An 18,330-nucleotide genomic window follows, 5' to 3' on the forward strand; every position below is an offset into this window, starting at 1 on the left:
GACAACACTGCATTGTTGGGGGAGTTAGTGGGTCATGCATGGGATACAGGGACAGAAGGTGCAAGGAAATGGAAAACTGAGTCTACAAACCCAGCTTGGAAGTGCCCCAAAGTTGTTCTACCATCTGAGGGCTGCTAGCTGTCCTAGGCAAAATGACTTTGGTGGTTTCAGTTCAATTCCCCATGGGTAAAAATTTGCATCACCAATGGTGGGGTTTTTTTTAGAGCTCCAGTGAAGGACCTAGGACTGAATAGGATAAGGAGAATCAATTATTTTCTCGCTCCAAGAGGTGATTCTTCCAAGGGTCAGGATCTATACAACGAAAGACTTCGGTCTGCAGTACCATCAATCCAGCCCTCAATTTACACAAACATTTGTAAAGAAGCTTTGAAAAAGATCTCAGCATGTGTACACATAACTGCAAATGGTAAAGAGAAGAAACCCATGCAAGTCAATTTACAATTGCAATAGCTTGAGAAGGAACAGAGGGGCCAGCAAAATCAATAAAACAAACTATCAGTGTCTAGAAGCAGGCTTTACAATGGAAAAGGGGGTTATTATTTATATTATAGTAGCACATAGTGGTAGTAGTAGTATTTACTACTAGTAGATCAGGGCTCTGTTGTGCCAGATATTGTACAGACACATAGTGAGAAATAGTCTAAAGAGCGGAGACAAAGTATTGTTCCCATTTTACAGATGGACCAGGAGGCACAGAGAGACTTAGTGACTTGTCCAAAGTCACACAGAAAGCCTGTAGTTGAGCTGGGAACTGAACACAGATCTCCTGAGTTCCAGTCCAGGGCCTTAACCCCCAGCCTCCTCTTCTCTTGTTTTCAATAGGATGTCCGTCTTGCATTGTCTAGTGGCAGCTGTCCATTCTGAATCGGGGGCTCAGGCAGTTCCATGCTGCAAGGCTCTTTTTGCAAATTGATAGCTTTTCTCCCATGCATCCAATGAAGTGAGCTGTAGCTCATGAAAGCTTATGCTCAAATACATTTGTTAGTCTCTAAGGTGCCCATCTGATGAAGTGAGCTGTAGCTCACGAAAGCTTATGCTCAAATAAATTTGTTAGTCTCTAAGGTGCCCATCCGATGAAGTGAGCTGTAGCTCACAAAAGCTTATGCTCAAATAAATTTGTTAGTCTCTAAGGTGCACAAGTCCTCCTTTTCTTTAGCTCACGAAAGCTTATGCTCAAATAAATTTGTTAGTCTCTAAGGTGCCACAAGTCCTCCTTTTCTTTTTGTGGATACAGACTAACACGCTGCTACTCTGAAACTTTTCTCCCAGAGTGACTTTCTTCTTCCCTGCTCTTTAGTGGAAAAGCGTTATCATCTTTGACAGCTGTTAGGATACAATTTTGATTCTTAATAAGACTCCAGCTGACTCCAGGCTCAATGGGAATTTATTAATCAAAGATTTTTAGTCAAAGATTAACACTGCACAATACAGAAAGGAAGGTTATACATCACCAAACTGATTCTGGAGATGCATTTCTGCAGCTGGGTGTATACAAAGAGAGAGAGAGAGAGAGAGAGAAATTCCTCTCCCACCACCCAATTACAAGTGGAAATTCCTTGATGGTACCTTAATTTACATGGCTGATAAACTAAAGATATTTCCAACCAAGTCATTATTACAGAAAATATCTGTGACAACAAGAAATTCCTGATGAGTTAAAAACATTTCTTAATAGTTTATCATCTCATCAATTACAGAACACATTTGCAATCACGAGTATCCCTCATCAATAACAAATGGCTCCTTTGTGGACCTCTGGACATATTCTCCAGAGACCACTGGGATAAGAGTAAAATATTACATACATTCTATCATTTGGTCACACATTGAGGTTTAACCTAAGTTTAAAGCACCTAGAATTATAGACACAGAGCATCAGTACACTTTATATTCAGAGAATTGTGGGAGTTTGGGTCTGGTACTGTACAAAGAATTGTGGGTGTTTGGTATCTGCTAACATAGCTCGTTGCAGCATCCTCTTCCTAATCAGTAGAGCTGAGCATATAAGTCACAGCAAATACTGTATTCAACCTATTTAGCCTCTTTGGCTGTATAACCAGGAACAAAGTAGGATTTCCTACAATGTGTTTGTTCTCTGAATGCAGACTCAGGGCCTAGTGATGCAGATGCATAGGCCTGGAGCCAGCAGATCCACACTACAACTGATTTGCCTCCAACTTTGTGCAAGTCACTTCATTGCTCCGTGCCTCAGTTTACCCATGTGCACAGAACCTCACAGGGTTGCTGTGAGGCTTACTTCGTTAGTGCTCATAAAGCCCTTTGATGTCATTAGGTGCGAAGTGGAAAGTATCAGTGATTATAATTTTTTTGTATTACTACTGATCACTAATCCGAAGCCAAGCGAACATCAGCGAAGTGAAACGTACTCAAAGAATTGATGGTGTTCTACGACGATAAGAAAATACTTTGGAAAGGTACCGAGGGGAAACAATGCAATTTTGTAGCTGGTTGAGAGGTGAGGTGTTGTTAAGCATTTGTTCCCACTGCGGATGGCTTTGCTGGATTTCCTCTTTATTGCTCAAAAGATGACAAAGCCAACAACTCTTCTGCAACCTGAAAGCCAAAATAGATCGTTTTGATGCAGGGACCATCTTTTGTGTGTGCAGTGACTAGCACAATGCAGCCCTCAAGAGGCCTGGAGATGTCACCACAATAAAAGAAATAACAGTAGAAAAACTGGCCAGGTATTATTCGTCTAATATTTATCCGATATTACATCTAGTTCCTGCAGTCTTTCCTTCACTCTTGCAAAACTCCCACTGACTTCAAGGTGGAAAGACAGGGGACTCTAGGATTTGCCTCTGCTGAGGTCTCAGAAGCCAGGAGACAGCGGGATCATAGAAACAAATCAATAGTCCGGCATCTAGCCGCTCTGTTGGATCCAGCCCGCAGAGCCGGTTCCACACGAGCTCTGCGCAGAGCTCTGACACGTGGCAGAGCAGAACGCCAGCCTGCCTGGGCCAGCTACTGCCTGCTGGGGTTGCAGGAGGCGTGGTTGGACTAGGACCATTTCCCTTTAGCCCCAAGTTTTCCTTGGAGGAGAACGAAAGCAGCCCTCTGCCCCTCACATGGGCAACCTCCGGACCCCCCTGAGGTCTAGGCGCGAAGGAACAGACCAGGGGGCTGGGAGGCGGCCCGGAGGCCAGCCTTAGGTTTCCATAGACACCATTCATTGTATTTCAGGGGTTTGTCACCAGGGAAACCAGAGCCTGGCTCCGATCTATATAGTTTGTCCCCCGGGTGCCGAGCTCACAGAGCGGCTGGGCTCCAAGGAGGGAGGGGGCAGATGAATAAATAAATAAAAACTGCCAAGAAGTTGCCCCCGCCCCCGCCCCCGCCCCGATCCCTTCCCAGAGGCTGCCGCGATGCTCTGCAGCCAGAGAGGCAGCAGGCGGCGAGCGGGAAACGCTCCCGCGCCGGCCGAGAAGCCGAGCCGCCGACGAGCCAGGGCGCGAAGCGGAGAGAACCGCGCCGGGGCCCGTCGGGCTGCGGGGCTCGCCGCGAGCTAAGCGAGACTCCGCCGCGCGGATCCGGGCAGGGGCTGGAGCGGCGAGTGCCCGGAGGATGCCCGCGAGCGAGGCGCCCCGCGCTCCCCCCGGCCTGCGTGTGCCTCGCTGAGCAGCTGTGTCTGGGGAGGAGCCGGGGGCCCCCGCGGCGATGAACAGCTCGCTGGCCCCGCTCAACGCGCCCGGCGGCGAGGCCGGCTGGCCGCCCGAGGCCGTGCTCATCCCGCTGGCGTACTCGCTCATCTTCCTGCTGGGCACGGTGGGCAACTCGCTGGTGCTGGCCGTGCTGCTGCGGAACGGGCAGGCGAGTAACACCACCAACCTCTTCATCCTCAACCTGGGCGTGGCCGACCTGTGCTTCATCGTGTGCTGCGTGCCCTTCCAAGCCACCATCTACACCCTGGAGGGCTGGGTCTTCGGGCCCTTCCTGTGCAAAGCCGTGCACTTCTTCATCTACCTGACCATGTACGCCAGCAGCTTCACCCTGGCCACCGTCTCCCTGGACAGGTAGGAAAGCGGAGAGGCCAGGGCAGCAGGGGGCTGCCCTCCTTCCAGCCCCCGCCCCCCCTCCCCACCTTGGCACATAACTCTCAGCAACTTGCCTTGGTTACTTTCCAACCTGGCCAGCCAGCCAGAACCTCTCCTGCTCTGCCCATACCTTACCGGAGAGAGCTGGAGGGCATAGGGAATCAGGGGCAGGAGGGAACCAGCAGCTGCATTGGGAGGGCTAGCAGAGGGGTGCTGTGTGGGAGCGGGAGGTGAGCTCCCCAGTGGGACAGAAGGCTCTCACGGCTTCTTGCAGGGGGGGAGGGGGGTGTTCCTGAAAGTTGCAGAGCCCCAGCAAGCTCGGGTCTTCGCATGGGTGGTGGAAAGAGGCAGCTTAGAGGAAATGGGACTGTGCTCTGCAGAGAGAGGAGGAGGAGGAGGGGGGATTAGGCATCCGTAGACGGCTGACCTGAGGATGCTGCATTACCTGGGACCAGTTCCTGGCCCCAGCCCAGCTCAGAGTAGATGAATTCGCTAGGGGGACGGAGCGGAGGACCCCAAAGCATTCCCATGGCTGAAGGAGAGAGACAGATGAAAGCAGCAGCACTTTGCTTTTGGGTGGTCAGCCTGGCTGGCAGAGTTCAGAGTCATTACCCAAATCGTGGTCCACATGCAGGGCCAGAGTCTCTTCTCATGGAGGAAGAGAGGAAAGCCGGAGTGGGGCCATTGACAGGAGTCGTGCTACATCAGTGTGAGTGAGGGGAGAAGCACAACTGCTTTCCCTTGACTCAGCTCCTCAGAGGGGCCAGGAGGTTTGTCAGTGAAAGAGAAGGAGGGACAGCAGTAGAAAACGGTGTGGTTTAAGCAGAGTTCAGGTAGGGACCAATCTACACTTAACGATTAGATCGACCTAGAAAGGTCCCTCAGGGCTGTGAAAAATTATATGCCCTAGGTTGGCCTAATCCCCTGTGTGGAGGCAGATAGAATTCTTCCATTGACCTAGTTATCACCTCTCTCAGAGATGGATTAACTGCATCGCTGGAAAAACACCTGCTATTGGTGTCGGAAGCATCTACACTACAGCACTCCTGTGGTCCAACTGCGGTGCTGCTGTAACAGCTGTAGTGTAGACATGGCCTAAAATCCCTTTTTAGGAGTGGAGAGATTAGTTACTGGACTAAACAGCACCACTGTAAACTCAGTTTTACATCAGCCCATCGTGTCTATGGCGATGTCTCCATTCCAGACGCTACAGTGACACAGCCATGCCACTGTAGTGTAGACACTTGCTACAGCAACAGAAGGAGTTTTTTTCTGGCTGTAGTTAATCCACCCCCTGAGAGGCAGTAGCTAGTCAATGGAAGAATTCTAGCGCTGTCTACACTGGGCTTAGGTCAATTTAATAATGTCTCTCAGAGGTGGGTGTTTTTCACACCCCTTAGAAATGTAGCAAGGATGACCTACATTTTAGGTGCCAATTGGGCCTATGTTGCGGGTTTGCACCAATGTGACTATATAGGCTTTGTCTCCACTGCCAAAGAGTTGGGTTTTTACCTCAGGATAATGAAAGTGCATTAGCCAGCCTGCTGCAAAATCCTAGTGAAGACAAGGCACCTGTAGATTTTCCTGCAACTGAAAGTAGGTGAGGTCAGCCATGGGCAGGGGGTGAGCTACAGGTGCCTTATTTCCACTAAGATTTTACAGCAGGATAGTGAACACTGCCCCCCACCACCTTTTTTGCACAGACATAGCCTTTAACTCGACCCGTTCACCCACGTGAAAACAACAACTGCCTCATCTTCTCTCGGATTTTAACTCAACATAAAAACACACCTTTGGTTTTTGTTGTGAAGACATACCTGTGACATCAGGTCACACCTGTATGATTTTCTCTGAGGGCCACAGAGAGATACAGCGATGGGTAAATGTGTAAAGCATGCAGGTCAAACCACATGGAAACCAAAGGGCAATATTAGCATGAAACGGGTCTCTTTCCGCTACAGAAGCTACAGTGGAGACATCTCCATCCCCAAGGAAAGCAGGGCATGTAAAGAGCAAGCTTGCTCATGTAAATAAGGGAGCGTGTTAATTAAACTGAAGAATTTAAATGGAGGTTTCGGAAGTGTACACTTCCCGAGTCTCCTGGGGGCATTGCCAGGGCTGCTTTTTAAGAGCAGACAACAAGAGAATGCTGGTGTAATGCTAACAGCAGAGAAACTCTTGAGGGTCAGAGTGTGAATCCCTTATGCCTACCGATGAGCATTTACTTATCCGACAACAAGGTTACTTGTACATGTAACTGCTCACGAGTGTAAGGAATGGGTTCACAATCTGGCCCTAAATGATCAGAAAGTTTTCAGTGTCTAGAATTGCTAAAGGATAACAAAGTTGCTGGGAAATGTGTGGGAACAACAAGGAGGCTGGGGAAAGGATTTCAAAAGAAACAGGCAGCTAGATTCTAATTTCATGTACACGGACGTACATGTGGAGAAAGCTATTTAGTTCACTGGAGCAGTCTAGATTTATACTGATGTAAGTGAGATCAAAATCTGTCCCTGATTGTTTTAACTCAAGGTTTTGGGAGATAAGGTAGGCAGGTTATCAAAACCAGAGAGAAGAACAAGCTACGACTGTCCGTGATCTTGGCATAGAGGCTCAGAAACAGATGTCATAATGTGAGCAGCAGCTCCTAGCTTATTTGAGGAATTACAGAAATCACACCTGCTTTGTAAATAGTATTTGATAAATGGCAAAGTAGGTAAATTTTTTTAAAAGAGTTACAAAAGTTAAACATTTCCATTCACCAACAGCTTTTATTTGCATTACTCGAAAGAACATTTCTCTCTAACATACATTATTGAATATTATTATTATTAATTATTATTAAAACGCCGGGTAATGATTCCAGGCTGGCCTGGGGGCACCTGACAATACTGTAGATTAGAACGAATGCTGGTTTTCAATTAAAACTGTCATGTACAACAGCGAGGTTTGGAATTGGAATTGTCCCTAATGAAGGCAGCCTGCAGCGTTTGACATTTGTAATTGTGATTTCCTCCTGCTGATCTCTACCACCAATTCAGCACTCAAGAGGCTGAGAAGTAATTAATTTGCAGCGAGAAAGATATCCGTGGCTCTTGAAACTTTTCTATTAGAATATTTTCTATTTAAAGTCAAAAGTACTCGGCCTTCAGGACTTCAAACCTGCAAGATCTTTGGATCTTAGAGCCAACTAGAAAGATGCCAAAAGCCCTTTTTGCAAACCCTTGGCAGGCCACTATAGAACAGAAGCCAGACAGAAAGTTGTCTTTTCTTTGCCTTTCACAAAATTGTATTTTATTTTTTATATCTTATTTGTTTTGCAATAAATAATTGCTTTATGCAGCAGCCACTTGTCACCAAAGGAGCTGTAGAAGGGCAGGTATAATTCGGCTTGGCAGAATTCAGTTTTTATTTTTCTATAATTTTGACAGATAAGATCGCTGTTTATTTTTAAGCATTTTTTCTATTTTTAATCGATTTAAATTTTCACAGTTGTGGGAAATCAGAGGGCAGGAAGACAATTATTTAGTGGCAGACTTTGAGATTCAAAATATAAAAGCTTTGTAACCCAAATTGTCCACATCACACGTGGACATATAGAAAGTAAATAGCCTTGCGTCAAACTTTAATATGTTCTCAAGCAGGATTTTTCTTACTTTACCTGTCTGTATATTTCGAGTATTATCAATGGAAGTATTTTTTCATCAGTTTGTGTATGTACAGTGGTGAAAATAATGTTTGATGACATTTACTGATAAAAAGCTAATCCTTCCAAGCCTACGTATAATTAAAGCAGGTGAAGGGCCTGATTCTCCTCTCCCACCAATGTAAAATCAGGAGTAACTCTATTGACGCCGGTGGAGTTACACCAGTGTAAAGCTTCTGAGAACTATGTGAAAAGAGAACTGAGGCCACAGGAGTTTGATGTATAATCGGGAGATTACTAAACTATCATTTAAATCTTTCCTCTGTATGATCATCGTATTCCCGTTGTTCCTGATGATAGTTTTCAGAGGGAAAAGCAGTGGGAGCTGTGAATGAGATTGAAGGAAACTCACATCCTGTGCCTCTTGTTTACTATCTCTCACTAATCTCTCAATGACATTTCCAATGTGCCTATCTTCACAGTATTTCGGTGCCAGTCTTCTGATACAATAACCAAGTCAGTCCAAGACTAAGGATTCCAAAAATGAGGCTGGCATAAAATACCCTCAGAGTAGTACAAAATGGATCAACGCATTTCGTTCCATTTTCTGAGGCACCTCTGCCTTGTCAAATCCTGCCACTCGATATATTTCCCTTCCAGTCTTGCATTTGACGCAAGCTAGTTAGATTCAACACTCACTGGTTTGTTAGTAATGTACTAAACAAGGGACTCAATCAATGATCTCTCATTTGGGAGTGGAAGGTGCCCAGAACCTCACAGGAGGCAATGTGAGTTGCAGTGACTCGCTCTGGGGAACTAACCTTTTGAATGACACACGCAGGTCTGAGCTACACCTAAAATGTAGACTGGCCTAGCTTTGTCGCTCAGGGATGTGAAAAATTAACCCCTCGCGCCCCCCCGAGAGACATAGGTTTGCCGACCTAAGCCCTGGTATAGACACTGCTAGGTCAATGGAAGAATTCTTTTGTTGACTCAAAAAGAAAAGGAGTACTTGTGGCACCTTAGAGACTAACAAATTTATTAGAGCATAAGCTTTCGTGAGCTACAGCTCACTTCATCGGATGCATTTGGTGGAAAAAACAGAGGAGAGATTTATATACACACACACAGAGAACATGAAACAATGGATTTATCATACACACTGTAAGGAGAGGTTTCAGAGTAGCAGCCGTGTTAGTCTGTATTCTCAAAAAGAAAAGGAGTACTTGTGGCACCTTAGAGACTAACAAATTTGTCTCTAAGGTGCCACAAGTACTCCTTTTCTTTTTCACTGTAAGGAGAGTGATCACTTAAGATAAGCCATCACCAGCAGCAGGGGGGGGAAAGGAGGAAAACCTTTCATGGTGACAAGCAAGGTAGGCTAATTCCAGCAGTTAACAAGAATATCAGAGGAACAGTGGAGGGTGAGGTGGGGGGGAGAAATAACATGGGGAAATAGTTTTACTTTGTGTAATGACTCATCCATTCCCAGTCTCTATTCAAGCCTAAGTTAATTGTATCCAGTTTGCAAATTAATTCCAATTCAGCAGTCTCTCGTTGGAGTCTGTTTTTGAAGCTTTTTTGTTGAAGGATAGCCACTCTTAGGTCTGTGATCGAGTGACCAGAGAGATTGAAGTGTTCTCCAACTGGTTTTTGAATGTTATAATTCTTGACGTCTGATTTGTGTCCATTCATTCTTTTACGTAGAGACTGTCCAGTTTGGCCAATGTACATGGCAGAGGGGCATTGCTGGCACATGATGGCATATATCACATTGGTAGATGCGCAGGTGAACGAGCCTCTGATAGTGTGGCTGATGTGATTAGGCCCTATGATGGTATCCCCTGAATAGATATGTGGACAGAGTTGGCAACAGGCTTTGTTGCAAGGATAGGTTCCTGGGTTAGTGGTTCTGTTGTGTGGTGTGTGGTTGCTGGTGAGTATTTGCTTCAGATTGGGGGGCTGTCTATAAGCAAGGACTGGCCTGTCTCCCAAGATCTGTGAGAGTGATGGGTCGTCCTTCAGGATAGGTTGTAGATCCTTGATGATGCGTTGGAGAGGTTTTAGTTGGGGGCTGAAGGTGATGGCTAGTGGCGTTCTGTTGTTTTCTTTGTTGGGCCTGTCCTGTAGTAGGTGACTTCTGGGTACTCTTCTGGCTCTGTCAATCTGTTTCTTCACTTCAGCAGGTGGGTATTGTAGTTGTAGGAATGCATGATAGAGATCTTGTAGGTGTTTGTCTCTGTCTGAGGGGTTGGAGCAAATGCGGTTATATCGTAGCGCTTGGCTGTAGACAATGGATCGAGTGGTATGATCTGGATGAAAGCTAGAGACATGTAGGTAGGAATAGCGGTCAGTAGGTTTCCGATATAGGGTAGTGTTTATGTGACCATCCCTTATTAGCACCGTAGTGTCCAGGAAGTGGATCTCTTGTGTGGACTGGTCCAGGCTGAGGTTGATGGTGGGATGGAAATTGTTGAAATCATGGTGGAATTCCTCAAGAGCTTCTTTTCCATGGGTCCAGATGATGAAGATGTCATCAATGTAGCGAAAGTAGAGTAGGGGCATTAGGGGACGAGAGCTGAGGAAGCATTGTTCTAAGTCAGCCATAAAAATGTTGGCATACTGTGGGGCCATGCGGGTACCCATCGCAAGCTCCCCCCCACCCCACCCCCCACTGTTCCTCTGATATTCTTGTTAACTGCTGGAATTAGCCTACCTTGCTTGTCACCACGAAACGTTTTCCTCCTTTCCCCCCCCTGCTGCTGGTGATGGCTTATCTTAAGTGATCACTCTCCTTACAGTGTGTATGATAAATCCATTGTTTCATGTTCTCTGTGTGTGTGTGTGTGTGTGTGTGTATGTATAAATCTCTCCTCTGTTTTTTCCACCAAATGCATCCAATGAAGTGAGCTGTAGCTCACGAAAGCTTATGCTCTAATAAATTTGTTAGTCTCTAAGGTGCCACAAGTACTCCTTTTCTTTTTGCGAATACAGACTAACACGGCTGCTACTCTGAAATTTGTTGACTCAGTTGCCATCTCTCAAGCAGGTGGATTTACTACAGTGATGGAAAACCCCTTCCTGTCTGTCGCTGTAGCAAGTGTCTGCATTCCAGTGGCTCCTCTGTTGCTGTAGTGCTTGTAGTATAGACATACACTTCAAACACTTAGCATTTAAATGGTCATCGTTGCAACAGCTGGAGGGGATGAATTCTATAACCACAAAGAAGAGGCTAGTTTACACTTTTCTGGGTGTGCAGGCTTCCCTTAGTTGGTTTCAGTGGACATCAGTTTAAACAGGGGAGACTTGAAAAACAGAGTTCTGAAAACTTAAATTTCACGACTCTCCTCACCTCCCCCTTCTCCATAAAGGAAAGGTTAGATCCTGAAGAATGCAACTCTGATTGCCAGTGAGAATCCAAAGGCTGCAGAATTGGGGGATTTTCTATGCCTGTAGGGTTTGGGCTTTCCCCTGCAATCGGAAAACAACCCTTACTCCAGCAAACAGTCCCACAGGCTTCAGCGAAAAGGGCTGTGGGGTTGGGACTTTGATGGATCAGTTCCTCTCGAAATAGAAGCCTCTAGAATCTTTCTCATGTTTTATCTGGAGACTGTTTACTAGGTAATAACCATCAAGAGGAATTCACAGGTGGGCAAAGGCGGATGTTAAAAATTTAAAAAGCTTGCTGTGAATTAGATATGCATTTTAAAATTCATGCAGCTCAGGATTAGGGTAAAGCTATATGCAAACGTCTCTAACCAGTTACATCTCAGTCCTGCAATGCACTCAGTACCCTGACCTCCCATTGACCACCTAGTGCTGGCTGAACATCAATAGCTCTTTGCATATCCTCCCCAGAACATTATACATAATAATCCTAGCTGATACCTTTGTGCCCGTGGTAAGACTGAATATACTTTGGGAGGTGTTTGATGGGTTTTGCAATGCAAGTCTATTAATTTATGCTAATTTACGGTTACAATTAATAACAATGAAAACCCCCCTTTAAAATGGCATATCACCACATGTAATGACCGCCCAATAACTCCCTCTCTCTCCAGGGAACAAAGCTGAAAGTCAGAGCCATTACTGCTTGAGCTGAAGGATTCTGCATGAGAGCTAGGAGCTGCAGCAAACTCACATCCTCTGTGGTTTGGGCCCAGGTGGAGATGGCGTGTTGGGGAAGGGGGAGATGTGTAATCTACAGGACAGCTGATTACACGTCATCATCTTGGCACTTCACAAGCTTGATTTGAAATGGAGCTTCAGTATGGGAGGTAGCCAAGAGTCGGCAGCATGCCCTGTTTCATGAGAAAAGAATAGGAACGCTGCATCTTTATTAGATGAAGGTCCTGCTCCTATTAAAGTCACTGGCAAAAACTCTCAGTAGCGTCAATGGAAATGAAGTTTATAGTGCTGAAGGAAAAACCTTAACCCTGTTTCCCAACTGTGTCACTCCAGTTTTAAGCCCTTGTAACTCCTCTGAAGTCAGTTACACCAGCATAGATTGCAGTAATGAAATGGGGAATCAGGGCTTTGTTCTCTCTGCCTGATGGAGAAAGAGAAATTCTTCTCCTTGAAAAAGTGATGGGTCATGCTCTTTCCCTGAGGACAGATCTGTTGGTAATCAGGAATTGCACCCTTAGTGCCAGGTGCAGAAATCAGAGAGCTGACTGTTTGTGGCAAATAAAATGATTCTCCAGCCCATACACTGGTGCACCACCATTGTTTCAGAGCCAATTCCCTGGGGAGGCTCTCTGATGGATGTGGAGCTGATGAGATATAAATATTTTACATCTCTTAAAGAGCCACATGGTCAAAAGACCAAAGCAACATGTGCCTACAAACAACAGCAGTTGTTATGTGCATAAAACAGGTCACTGCATTCACAAGTACAAATGTGCATTTTTGCAGCTGCATTTTCAAGGGAGCACCAGTCACTGAAAGCACAGCCCTTTGAGTTTGCTGCTTTTACTATGTCATTGTCATATACAGAGATGGGCCAAACCAGAAGTTCAAATTTAAGTCCTTTGGATTTTTTGGATGGTGGCATTTCAGAAACTGAAATCCCTTCAACCCTATGGCTTTGGTTCCAGTTGGATCCCAAACTGAGGAACCCTATTTTCTAGTTCTGTTCTTGATGTAACCAAGATCTCATGAGAATAAGCTTAGGTATCCATCCAAGGTGACTGAGCAGGTAAGTGAGCGAGCTTGCAAGATTCTGACATTTTGGAAACCGCAGCTTCCAAGATGTAGGTGCCATTTAATCCAAACCAGATTCGTAGCCCTAATTCAGCCTTAAACTCAGATCACACCCTAAAAATGATTTGGATCTGAGCTCAGCCACCATGGCCCATATATTGTTATTATATAAAATGTAAAAGACATGGTGAAAATCAGTGACAAAGAGAAGTTTGAGTTACCATCTCCGCTCTACCAGCCTGGTCAGGCACATTGTCTACATGGAGATTTGACACCAAGCCAGGGTGTGACGCTACAGCATCCTAGCTAGCTAGTCGGGCACTAATTGTCTGTTTCGACCTAGCTACCATGCACTAAAAGTTTGAGACAGCAATACATCAAAGCATACTATGGAACTTTTAGTGCGTGGTCGCAGGGTCCGCCTGGCCAGTTAGCACGTGGCAGGCTAGTGCACTGTAGACACCCTGAGTGTCTTGCACAAAGGTTCTGTGGAGACAAACCCTTGGAAATGGGACAATTAGTTGAACAAGAAATTACATTAGAAGTGCAAAGTTTTTCATTTTAACTCTTTCTCCTTCTGTTCTCCCCATGTAGCCGGCCTGATAATGTTTTCTCCATTTTAAATAGAACTGTAGTTTTGTTCTGTTCTCTCCCTTGCAGGTATTTGGCCATTAGATACCCTTTGCATTCTAGAGAACTCAGAACCCCCAGGAATGCGCTTACAGCCATTTGCCTCATCTGGGGTCTTTCCTTTATTTTCTCTGGCCCGTATCTCAGTTACTACCAGGAGTTCCAGATGGCCAACCTGACTGTCTGCCATCCCATCTGGAAGATCTCCCAACGCAAGATCATGGACATCTGCACCTTCATCTTCAGCTATGTCATCCCAGTACTGATCCTTAGCCTCACCTACATGAGGACTATCCGTTACCTCTGGACATCCGTGGATCCCATTGAAGACATGTCCGAATCCAAGAAGGCCAAGCACAAGGTCACCAGGATGATCATCATTGTAGCGGTCCTCTTCTGTCTCTGCTGGTTGCCCCATCACCTGATCATCCTGTGCGTCTGGTTCGGCTATTTTCCTTTCAACCATGCCACTTACGTGCTCAGGATCCTCTCGCACCTGATCTCGTACTCCAACTCCTGCGTCAACCCCATTGTTTATGCCCTGGTCTCCAAGCATTTCCGCAAGGGCTTCAAGAAGATCTTCAACTGCCTCTTGCACAAGAAGGTGGCCAATAAGGTACATGTGGTACAGGTGACCAACACTGTCAGCACCCTGGAGGCAGATCTGACTGAAGTGACGCACATCAATGAGCCCCCACCTGCCAGGTCCTTCACCAGCTGCCAGATCCCAGGCCAGCCATGGGGGGAGACGGAGCAGCTAGGGCGCCAGCAGAAAGTAGCCAACTCCTTCATCACCTTCAATGTCACCTAGTGGAACTTCTTTCCTACTGGCTTTAAAAAAAAAAAAAAAATCTTCTGACTCTAGGGCAGTGTCACGTGGACCCAGGTAGGACTAACTTTGGCTTTAATGTACTACTCACAGGAATTGCAGCATTTAAAATGCTGATGCTTTCTATCCTCTCAGCCACATGAATGATTAAGACGGCTATGTGGAATGTGGTTTCATTGCCCTCCTCTTGGCATCATCACGTTGCTCCAGCGATCAAAACCTACTTTCCCCAAACCAATTCCTACACGTACTAGTATGCGGCCCTCCACTTTGTTATAATGGTCAGTCAGTGTGTGGTGGGGGGGGCGGAGGGGGTTAGATTGGAAGCAAATTATTTTATTTCCTTTGAGGAAGAATTTTGCACCTTTGAAAGTCTTACAGAGCCACTTGGCTGCAGGAGAAAGACTTGTGGGAGCCCTTTTTAGCTCCCCTCACTAGCCTTGGCCCTAGAACATTCTCTCCAGATTGCTCTGCGCTTCTAAAGAAAAGATCCTGCTTCGGTGCAGGTGGCTGACTGGGGAAGCTCGTTGCCGCGCTGGTAAAAGTCATTCCATTATAACAACCAAAAAAGGGGAGTGGCTTGTTCAGCAACCCTTCTGCTGTCACACAGGAGTCTCCAAAAAGGATGAGTGGGAGGACAGGTTTCAGAGGGTTTGTATATAAAAGGTGCAGGAAGGAAGCTCAGTTCTCACAGGTTCTCCGTGATCTCACCTTTTTGCATTTATAACAGGAGTCTGTTGCAATGGAAATTACGGTGATGTCACAAATGCAGCATTATGAGCCGGGTTCTTCGGTGCCATGCCCCTGGTGTGGTCACTTGCACCAGTGCATGCAAAGTACATGTAAGCAGCAGCCAGCCTGATCGTGTAAATAGCAACACAAGGTATGGGTGGAGAAGTTGTCACAGTGGGATTGACAGGGAGGAGAACATATGTGGAAGGACAAGTGGGTTGAAACACAAAGTGCTCTAGTCTCCTCCTACAAGCAGAAAGGGGCCAGTTCAGTTGGAACCTGGGCAGGGGGCACAGAAGGGGAGATTTCAATAGGGTTGCACTAGCATAACAAGAATTTGACCAATTCCCTTTGGCATCATGTTGGGTCTGCAGGTTCTTCAGACCCAACCGAATGACTGAACTCACATTTGGAACTCTAAAGGCCAGAGTCTTTGGAGTGACTCCACTGAAACCAGTGAAGTTCCTTGGCTGAAAAGAAGAGCAGAATCTGGCTCATTATGCTCCCATTCCCTGAATGTTTAAATGCCTGTCACTTGCTTTGCACACCTGCCCTGACTGCTACACACACTCATGTTACGCCACATTGTTTATTACACCGCCATTTTCTGAGCAACTTCCACCATTAATCTCACTGCAAATTCCATGGAAGTCATGCCCCCTGACTCCAGGCTGCATTTAGCTGAATTAGGCTCGGTGTCTGGGAAGACCCTTTGAACCCCATGTGACACCTGTGTAAGTGTCTAGTTGCTACTGCTGAGTACTTGAGCAGGGTCACTGGAACTATTTTTATAGCGGGGGCCCTGAGAGTCTTTGAACCAAACTGCAAACCCCTTTATATGATGGAAGCCAGGCATTGGGTTGCTATTAGTGCTTCAAGCTGGGGATACTTCTTCACCCTACTTCTCTTCCAGCACCCCTGGACATGATTCAAGCTCCAAATTGAGGCATTTCTTTCCCTCGCCTTCAAGGTCTTTCACGGTTCTACCCCTCCCCTTAGTTCACGCATCCCCCTTCCTGATGACAGCCTCAGCCAGCCACTTGTCAGCTTCTCACACAAACATCTTCTCACTGCCCCTCCCCTGGAATTCCTGCCCTAAACTCACCTGAAAGGCCCCCCTGGCCTTAACCCTCCTCCTTCAAATCCCTCCTCCACCAGAATCAACCAGCCAGTCTAGGCTGAGGCATAACAAAGAAAAGTTGACATTTTATCTACCATAATACAAACAAACAGTTACCAATGTATATTACAATTCTCTGTATTTGATTGTATTGCATACATCACTGTGTTATTAGCTTGTAAGATCACTGGGGTCAGAGAACATGTCTTCATATATGTGTGTACCGAGTCAAGCACAATGGGGCCCTGATCCTGACCAGAGCTTTCAGGTGCCATTACAATACAAATGTTAAATAGTATTAAGAAGAAGGTGGATGTTTCAAGTGTATCCCTGGGGCTTGGGCCACTTTGGACATGTGGCTAGCCCAGTCACATGGTTCTCATCCTTATCCCTGACTGCCTAAGTTCTAGCCATGTGTCCCCTTTTTCCACAGGACGACAAAGCCAGCCACCATTTTGAAGATCATTGCCTATCTATCAGAGGTGGGTCTGAAACAATCCTCTAGGTACAAACACCCCTGATAAAGTTGGCATGTCTGGACCAGGAATGAAATCTTGGGGTGTGAGTTTAGTCTTCCTGGCAGGTGACAGTGTGGAACATCTGCAAAGGAAGGTGGACCAGGGAAACTGATTTTTAATGGCATGGGTTAGCCAGGTGCTGCTACTGAGGGGAGAGTCTGCCACTGATGAGATTAGCTGTGCTAACCAGATGTGGGATCATGGGGACTTTTACATCATATAAGTGGAGCTGTGATTCTCACCTAATGTATATATCTGTACTTACCACCCTGGTCTGTTTCATATGCTGTGTATACATTAGCACTTTTAATTGCAATGTGTTTCAAAGTGCTCTGCAGAATGTCCAGAGAGATCACTTTATATGTGCCATTGAAATGGTGGAACCCAGCAGTAGCCCTACATGAGACATTTTAGGAGGCAAATGAAGAATTACATATCCAGTTGAACTTAACGGGCATATAAATCCCCTCTCTTGACCAAAACACCTGGGCTGATTCCAAAAAGAACCATGGGATTTTAATTGCCACAGACAATCAGGATACCAGCTTGACATCTCATCCAAGAGAAGGCACCTTCAGTAGCTCCCCAGCCTGGGGCATCGGCTCAGTACCGGCTCACCTAGAAGGGTGCCAACTACTGCATCACCATTCTTCTGCAGCATCTGAGTGCCCCTTGGAGAGCTTCTATGTAAATACTGACTCCGCCATGTAGTGTAGCCAGCACTGTATTCCATGAATGCTTAGTTCTGACACTGTGTTGTGACATTAGGCCAGTGATACTCAGACCTCAGTGGTTCAGGAGCCAAATGATCAAAAGCCAAAGCCAAAAGAGCCACAGTCGTGTGAATTCATTGTTCCATTTACTATAGTACAATCTAGTCATATTTAAACAGTATGACGGGAAATATATATTATTCTCACAGCAAAATGACTGACCAAGCATTATTATTTTATCAACTGCAATTAGTTAATAGCATAGTAAAAGCATCCTGACTGGTTAATAACTTGGTTAACAATGAAATCACATAGTGTTTTAATACCATGTGCTGCAAAGAGCCTCAGGAGACATGCTAAAGAGCCATTTTTGGTTCGTGATCCGCAGTCTGGGTATCATTGCATTAGGCAGCATGGGCTGCAGTAACGAGCATGGGAGCTGGAGAGCCCGAGCAAACCCCAGGGTCTGCCTGGGTCCAGCTGCCTCAATAAAGAACCACCTTTATATTCATTACAGCTGAGTCCTGTCTCCTTTCACCCGGAGAGATTCTACAGCTGAGATGCTGTTTAACGTCCGACAATCCAACAGAGGTGGTACAGCAGCTGTTGGGGGGTGGGGAGTTGTTTTTCTTTTGTTCATTGAGGGACCCTGAGTAAGAATCTAGTTCTGTTGATGACGAGACCATGCCCTCTGGAGGATTGGGGATTTTCTCTTCATCTGCCCCCCAAATAGGCATGTGCTAGGACTCCAGACCACACTTTATGTCTAAGAGATGCCATGATGAGTGCAGTAGGACATACTGCAGGAGAAGCTAGCCAGACGTACACTGCAATATTTGGTGTGTCCCCCGGCACACCTTTGAA

At 46.1% G+C, this 18,330-nt stretch overlaps 1 protein-coding gene across 1 annotated transcript; it reads left to right on the forward strand.

The window, feature by feature from the left end:
• Window positions 1-3,381: 3,381 nt before the first annotated feature.
• On the forward strand, window positions 3,382-17,977 carry GALR2 (galanin receptor 2). The gene is made up of 2 exons (XM_038370592.2): window positions 3,382-4,055; window positions 13,585-17,977. Exons 1-2 carry the CDS (start codon window positions 3,700-3,702, stop codon window positions 14,363-14,365), a joined length of 1,137 nt encoding a protein of 378 aa, XP_038226520.1. The 5' UTR covers window positions 3,382-3,699; the 3' UTR covers window positions 14,366-17,977.
• The last annotated feature ends 353 nt before the right edge of the window (window positions 17,978-18,330 follow it).

The sequence above is a fragment of the Dermochelys coriacea genome, chromosome 14 (genome assembly GCF_009764565.3).
Source record: "Dermochelys coriacea isolate rDerCor1 chromosome 14, rDerCor1.pri.v4, whole genome shotgun sequence".
NCBI lineage: Eukaryota > Metazoa > Chordata > Testudines > Dermochelyidae > Dermochelys > Dermochelys coriacea.

Coding starts and splice junctions, on each gene's coding strand:
- GALR2 (XM_038370592.2), top strand. CDS start 3,700: ATGAACAGCTCGCTGGCCCCGCTCAACGCGCCCGGCGGCGAGGCCGGC. Junction 4,056..13,584: donor GCCACCGTCTCCCTGGACAG/GTAGGAAAGCGG, acceptor TCTCCCTTGCAG/GTATTTGGCCATTAGATACC.